Genomic DNA, 8270 nt, shown 5'->3' with positions numbered 1-8270 from the left:
TTACACAAACGCCTTCAATACCAACACGTCCAACGCCCACTCTCAAAACACCACCGATACACTCATCCCAAACGCCATCCTCAACAGCCGCAAATGCACCCGCCCGCCTTTCCATGCATTCCACCCGTCTCTTCCTCCTGTTACCATCCTCTGCATCCCCGCGCATTCATGGGGTGTGACGCTCCTCCTGATAGGAGACGGTTGAGCGAGCGGGGGAGATGAGGGTGTGTGCAGGTGTATAGGAAAGGCGGAGAGAGCACCAACCCCAACACGCACCCCGACAACACGAAGATCAGCATCCATCCTAACCCCCACGAAGACCTACCCATACACACACAGTCTCTCTCTCTGTGTACCGGGCGAATGGACAAGTTTCTATTCACGATGCTTGATGGCGACGGGACGGGGGCACGGGGTGGTATGAGCTTAGAGCGCAAGGTGCGCAGGGGCAGTGAGGGCATGTGTAGTGACGGTGTACCGCAGAGTATGAATATTTTAGGAGGGACACAGGGTATGATAGGGGCGCAGGTCGGGGTCGGGATCGGGGCACAGAATCATGGCATTGGAGGTTCAGGCATGGACATGGACATGGGTGTGGGTAGGCAAGGAATGGGCCTCGCAACCTATTTCCGTTGGGGAAGCGGATAGTACGCTGAGGTTTGCGCTTGGGTGAATTACGCTGGTCGTTGTTTCGCTGGATTGGAGCTCTCACACAGCTCGCCTCTTCTTTTCCTTTGTTGTACTTGCACTCACCTCTTCGTCTTATTCATTTACCCCATCGCCACACCTCCGAGTCGTCGTGTGCACCTCGTTACCCTATCACACACGACCGCACCCTGCACCGCGTCACCACCACGTCATGCCTGCCCCAAAACCCACCATTCCCCACACCATGACTTAAACATAAATGTAGCGATAAATTTCTCCTGATCCGTATCAGGATTATAGGATCTTTGGTTATACCAGCGAGCCTGCGTGCTCGTTTGAAGCTTGTCAGAAGCTTCGAGCTCGTACGCCGTACACGTGCGGATGACTAGCCGTCGCAGGACCGGGCGCGTTAGGCCTGTCTCATCTCAACCTGTATCGGATTGATTGATTATTCCTACACGGGCTTTGTACCTCGTTGTACAGTGCCACCTCGTTGTACGTCTTTCCACATGGTGGCAAACCCCGCCCATATGCACTTTTATACATGCAGATCCATTTACCGACATCCTTATACCCATACACCCACTTGCATATATGCACAACACGATCGTCATTTGCACATCTGTCGCCACAACCAGTCGTCATTTACGCATAAACCCGCGTTCGCTAACGCTGCCCTTAAGCCACACATCCACGTCCATCTTGTTATCGACATCCTCTTGTCAATGTTTTCGTTCGAATTTTGGTGTGGAGTTCATATATGTTATGTTCGTGACTGGTCGTTTATATCTGACAAGTATGTTGTATATGCAATTTTACGGATTTTTTCTAACATGCAGTGTTCGATATGAGGCATGTATACTCATCAACGCTCAAGGTAGAACTAAGAAATCCTAGCTTTGACTTGTATTTAGAAGGAAATCAAGGCGAAGGCCTGGATGTTCCGTGTGTGGGTCGACCATTACTTTGCATGGAACGGATCATGGATAACGGGAAAATATTCTTTCGTGGCAAACGCAATACCGTAGCGAGTATAGGTTAGTTTCTCCTAGTCAATATAGAAGGAAGACAGTCCTTCCTTCTTGATTATGCGAGTCCAATAGCCTATCCGACCGTACCACTCCCAACACCTTCCAACCCTTCATCAGCCCAGGATCTCATACCCAACGTTAAGCAGACGTAAGAGTTAGAGGGAGTGGGTGGATTAAGAACGGGAACCACTGGATCAAATTTGCTACTTGGGTTAGCTGCGGTGGACCACGATTGGATAGTGGTGTAGGCGAGTAATTCTAGGTGAGAGTCCCAATACTTGAAGATTTTGCCGATTTGTAATGAAGAGAGGTGCGAGCTAGTGTGAGCAAGCGCATTACAACGTGTTGCTGGCATTTATCGATTGTTAGATTTGACAGGAGAACCTAAACGGGATTGAGGAGAGGTAAGAACTTGAGGTCGGAGGCGAAATAAAATACTCTTTTGAACTCGAGAGTGCGGAAAGTGGGGAGGTCGGAGATGGATTGGATGATAGATTGCAGTATAGAGTAGACTAGTAGGAATGTACCAGCTTTGAAGTCCCTGAGTGGCAGGCGGTAGTCTAAAAATATGTCGAGTGCAGCAGAACGTGTGACACAGAGAGAGGATAATGCTGTAGAAGGGTTCGTAGGAAGGTGGAGTCGTAGAATATGCCGATTTCTAGGGAGAGGGGATATCCTCACACATGAGTACTTGAGTCGTAGTAGAATAAGGACTGCTGCTGCAAGTTTCTCTGCTAAAAGTTTATAGATAATCTGCACCATAACGAGGGCATATTCAGGGAAAACATCGATCGGACTTCCAAATAAGTCGCGGCAAATCGGCAATTCGAACCGTAACCTATCGTTCAATGGTTCGCACTCTCTTCAATGAAATTATCCGCTGCGCATTGGTGAGTTATCTAGCTAATATTTAAGCCATGCGCCTAATGCGCTGATCTACCCTCATCATAGTTGTGCCAAGCGATAATGTACAGCACAGTCGGGTCCTCTACCTAGCTACAGCACATAATCGAACTTGGTGCTCAAAGGTTGATTGAGATACCAACTCATTCGCAGCCGCATACCATCTCTTTTATGGAGTGCTCGAATATTCTCAGAGAAATTGTCTCGTTTTACGACCTTGTTCGAAGCCAACTCGATTGTCCACCGAAACGTTATCCTTCGTACGTCGTCCGTGCATATCGATGCTGGCGTCCAACGCTATAGACGTCAAGACCTACAATACACGTAGTGCTCATATCAAGATCAATCATCCCAATCCAGTTCTAGGTACATGATGACAAACAACCTTGAATTCACCATTACACTTCTGATTGAAGCAGACACACAAGTCCAAGTATCAAGTAGCCTGCCGCACGATATCTACAGGGGACATCCTTTGTCTCAGGGTGATTTGACAATGCGAAGGTACTTTTATAAGGAAGTGGGGTGACGAAATGCAGCTCGGAAATGGGAGCTTGTAAGTAATATTCCTGCATATTGACCTACAACCAAAGTACATTTAAATGTCCCTATAGCTCACCCACACTGTAGTTTTCCAAGCAACGTTGTCATCATGTCCATTTGCGCTTGTGTAGGTCGAGCTTGAAAGCTGACGGAATCGTTTGAACAAACGGAGATGACCACCGTGACCACCACCTCCTCTGCATTGTGCTCGACTTCAAATTCATTATCGGCGTCTCCAGACACCAAGGTGTCGTTTTCGTCCTCATGGCTTGTATAGCCCTCATCTTCGTCCTCTGTATCTCCATGATGGTCACTGGTGATGGCCTCATGTTCGTTGGTCTTGCTGTCGTCGTCCTTTTCGCTTTCGTAGTAATTTGTATCGCCCTGATCTTCATCAATCTTTGGGTCATTTTCTTTTCGTCCTCAAAGTGACTTGGGTTGCCTTCGTCGGTCTTTGGCGAGTTGATTCTTCTTCATCAGTCTTTGTATTGTCATCCTTTTTATCTTCGTAGTGAGTTATATCGCCCTCTTCGTTAGTGGATTGGAATGACGGAAGCTTTGAAATCACGATTGCTTCGTCGGAGGCCAGAGTGCTGTATAGTGCCTCCAGGGAGCGACTGTTCTCCTCGGTGGCGTGCACACCAGCTGATCACTGGCGCGATGCTTCACGACCTGCGGGGACGTTCTGAATGAACTTTTATGGCTCGCAAAGGTGCAACCGAAAATCTAAGTTGATCATGAGCATCATATCATAGGACCCCTTCTGCAGAGATTCAAAGATTTGGCTGGTTGTTGGGGCCAGTCTTAGACGCTGAATTCTCGTCACCCGTCTTCCTAAACAGCAGGCTAAACCTTATTCCAACTCTAACCTCCATTACCTTATGTCTTTCATGGTCAATGAAAACGTTAATCGTCAACTGGTCGATCTGAAAATTTAAATAACACAAATCGGTCCTGCCTGTGGCACAGCTTTGATTCATACAAGGAGACGAGACTCTTCTATGGACATATGGTGGTGATACAAAGACGGGCGGAAAGTGTCACACGCAAGAAGCTGGACGAGGTATTGAAATCAAGAAGGACAAAGCAAGGAAGGCGGGATGTCACGTATTATGCAACCAAAGCAAAACTTGTGAAGTCCATATGAGACGTGAATCATGTACTAACGTTCCACTAAACTAGTCGTAAGAATTGCACAGTGCGTGAAAAAGTAAAGCCGATCTCACCTCCAGAAGCCATGCACTAGGTGTTAGGCTCTACAAGTGCTTTTTGGGGAGCAGCTTGATGATTCGGTCCAACTTGACAGCATGTCTATCCTTGCCAAAATAGCGGGCGGAAACAAAATGCCAGTGAAGTGAGCCGATCATCCAGTTCTGCAGCCCTTCGATGTAGATAGCCACCTGCCTGTCAACATCTTCTCCCCACGAAGGGAGGATGGTACAGTTGAATTCGAAGCGCTGGATGGCATCTTTGCACATCTGACCAGCGTGGTCCATGGCGCTTTGCAGGTCTAGTCCGCGATCGTGCATGAGCACAGCGACTATGTTTTCCCAGTGTTCGTCACCGCGAGATTGCTCCTTGTTGTATGATAAAATATCCTGTCTGCAGTCGTCAGCGGCGCCCCCGTGTTCAATGATAAAACAGGATTACATCATTGCAAGCAACATGATCATTGGTTGCATCCTCCAAGGCCTTAACAACTGGATGCGACATAACTTCATCAGGAAGATCAATTCCAGCTACGAGTTCGATGAGGGCAAAGCAGGGCTTTATCCCGACTACTTCTCGCCTCAGGGCGATGTAAGATTGCAGATCATACATCTGTCCCTTGGCACGGTCGCCCGCCTGCTTAGCTGCACCTGCGAAGAACAATTCGCTTCCATGAATAAACCACTCTGTGCAGCCAAGGCTAGCAGTCTCCCTAAAACGGCTGAAAAACCTAACCGCATAACGAGTCAACGACTTTAAGAAACAGTATGTGATGTAAACAAATAACCGTACGATTTACACATCTTTGCACCAAGCTGTTCCATATCAAAATTGATGGGATCGCATAACGCAGAAATACAGGATTCGCGTGCTTCCCGTGGATCGACGACACCGTCCTCCATCCAGTCGTCTATAATGAATATCCAGTTGATGAAGTCACAGCAGACTTGGAGATGGAAGGCATCTGCATCAGGATAGAGAAAGGCAGCGAATCTGCCCGCGTCCATTTCGATATACCCTCTGAGCTCATGTTCTGCGAGTCGCGCCACGTCAATAAGCCATTGATCAGATGCGCAGGACACCGCATAACAGTGAGGGTTCTTTCGCAAGGGATAGTGACAATCATTGATGAGGTCAGGTAAAATGAATTGTGAGGGCTCGGAGTCAGGAGCGGTGTTGTGGGCGACGGTGGGAAGCATAATAGGGGTTGTCGGATCCATATTGTGAACGTCGAGATGAGGAACCTATGGGTACAAGATCGTCAGTCTTTATAGTGATTTTTACCGTCAGTGGATGTCTGTCCCGCTTGGATTTGTGTCATGGAAGATATTTTCAATCACTATTCGGCACAAGCGATTTCTATTAGGCAGACCAATGCAATACGAGAAAGAAGACTTGTCAGATATCCAGGGTCCAGTTCACCGTTCCAGGGTCAGTGCTGCTTCTTGATACGCATGACTTGAATGGTTCGTGATCCATATGGCAAGTTTGCCAATCAGACAGGTAGACCAACCGCTTTGTCTTCGTTCAGAGCCGGGTAGCATAGCTAGAGTCTTTCCCAAGGCCAACCTTGGGTGAAGGAAGACAGTCGTTTCTATTTTGGCGGCGCCTTTCAGGACTATAGACAGTATTCAGCGGTTACGGGTCTATTTGCCGTTCACCTGTGACATGTCGGGCACTGCTGTCAGTTCTGTCGGTCAGAATCCGTCACAGAGCAATGGAACTCGTGAGGAGCCTCATAAGCAAGCTGTAAGTGAGCTTTTACCAGCTCAGCTCTGCACAATTCGAAATGAGTTGCTTCCAGCGCGACTCACATCCCAGTAGTTCAATTCGTCTTAATGAAATTGGTGACCATAAAGCACCTCGATAATCTGAAGAAGTTCGGAAACTAGTGAATTCCATAGAATTATATATCATAGTGTCTGGATGGGTTGTATATCATCATTAATATTACAGCTATTTGCAAAAAATGTTGTGTTCGTCCTCACCAACCCCAGAAACTCAAGAATCCGCATTCGTTACGAAGGTGGCCCTTCTCCTGGGATCCCGCCCGCATCAAGGAGAGCACAGTACCAGAATGGATTATCGAGATAGGTAAGTTTCCGAGGAATTGCACAGGATAAGACTAGTAGTGCCTAAATGGTGCAAGTTGTTCTGATATTTGTAACTTGAAATAGGCAACGATCATTTTGACCTACCACACAAAGTTCCTCGGTTGCTGAGACCCTTACTGCATCTTCCGCATCGCTTGATCTTCCCTTTCATTTCGTTGCCCTTGACATATGAAGATATGAAGATAGTGAGCCAACAAAAATTGAGCACTGGCTCACCTGTTACAATCCCACAGTGACTTCTTTTTGACAGGCAAGAGGGATATCTGCAATAGGAATACAGATTCGGCGAGTTTACGTGTCGAGCTTAAATCAACTGTGCAATAAGTGTAGAATAGAGGTACAGATGGCGAAATTGTTTCAAGTTGTAGACACGACGGGGATGCCATGAGCTGGAGGTTAGAAGAATAATACGGATGTACATAGAGTCTTGACTGATGAATCCAAGTGTGGTGCTTCGAAGAACAAGATACCTGGAGCTCCGTTCGCTGTGGAACATTATGCCACTTGCCAGTGGCACGTCTACTAGTATTGAACATGCACTATTATCACTTTTTCCTGACAAATTCACCTGGAAGCCTGAAACCGACTCACCCACCTCAAAAGCCAGATGCATATCCACATCCATAGCTTCCCAACTACTTTCCACCGTCCACGTCCGAAGGTTTCTCTTAGAATTAATCTGCAACGTTATGAATCTTCCCGCACCATGTAAAACAATATGATCACGTGGTATGACCAGCTCAGCTGCCGAAAGTTGCCGGTTGGTCGAAATTGACAAGGTAATCATCGCTTCAAAGCTTCAAGCTTCAGCTCCCAACAGGGTGTCCCCCAGGAGACATAAGTCCTTGCACACATCAATTACATGAGTGGCAAAGACCTCAATGTCTCAATCACCGCTCGGTAAGTGTCATTCTTAAGAAGTTCACCGCCCTCGGACCTCCTCGCGCATACCTATTCTGTGCATGTTCGCACCATGGCATCGGTCATATCTCCTGACATCATGAGTAGCGAAACCATTGTTGCAAGCAATGTCTATTCTTGATTACATAGAGGTTATTGGATACAACAATGTGGAGCACGCTGTACATGTTAGATGACAGCAAAGTCACGTCAGTGATTCTGATCGGCAGCAGTAGAACCCCTGATAATCCCTACTAAGGGGTCATAGACCTATATAGACCCTGTATTTAGTGTTGCCGCCGAGGCGAATCGAACCGAATCGAGGTGGGAAATTGCAGTAACTCGACACAACTCGGCACTTACGAGTTGTAAGAATTGTGCCTCGCTTGACTCGCGAATTGGTAACGAGTTCGGGAGTGATACGGACCGATAGTCCAGCCAATGAGAAGCCAGTGACGCTTGTACCACCAACAACGATTATTTGCAAGTAGTTACACAAAAAGCAGACAGAACTAATTACAATCAATTTCCCTTGCATTCGCGAGCAACTGATCGAGCTCTCGAAGATTCCCAGTAACCATCAGCTCACCAACTGCTCTTGGGATTACAGGTCCACATATTGTGTAGTCTTGCTCGTTAGCCACCAGGTCTGCTGTAAACCCGAGGCGATCTTGCTTGTAGATGAACTTCAGAACTTGTAGAGGGGATTACGATGTATGGAAGTGAACTACATTAACTCGATTCTAACTCGTGAGTCCGAGGAATTACAACTCGATTTAGCTCGGTAGGTTCGGGTTGAAACGAATTTGGTCATTTTCGAAGCAAGTCGAGTTTAACTCGATTTGAACTCACCTACTTGATTGTGCCTTTCCGAGTAGTGCTAATCTTTGTGATCCTAGAGCCAATCACTGAAAGTCTGTAT

At 47.2% G+C, this 8270-nt stretch overlaps 1 protein-coding gene across 1 annotated transcript; it reads right to left on the bottom strand.

The window, feature by feature from the left end:
* Positions 1-5916: 5916 nt before the first annotated feature.
* BJ212DRAFT_1419757 (uncharacterized protein) lies at positions 5917-6953 on the bottom strand. Its single transcript, XM_041337615.1, has 5 exons — positions 6665-6953; positions 6533-6570; positions 6323-6469; positions 6149-6256; positions 5917-6092 (listed from the first exon to the last, which is right to left on the bottom strand). The coding sequence occupies exons 1-3, from the start codon at positions 6832-6834 to the stop codon at positions 6417-6419; spliced, it is 261 nt and encodes an 86-aa protein (XP_041184787.1). The 5' UTR covers positions 6835-6953; the 3' UTR covers positions 5917-6092; positions 6149-6256; positions 6323-6416.
* Between the last annotated feature and the right edge of the window lie 1317 nt (positions 6954-8270).

Source organism: Suillus subaureus, assembly GCF_016647635.1.
Source record: "Suillus subaureus strain MN1 chromosome Unknown BJ212scaffold_615, whole genome shotgun sequence".
Lineage (NCBI taxonomy): Eukaryota > Fungi > Basidiomycota > Agaricomycetes > Boletales > Suillaceae > Suillus > Suillus subaureus.
The sequence above is the reverse complement of the archived record's forward strand: the minus strand, read 5'-3'. Positions and strand labels throughout refer to the sequence as shown.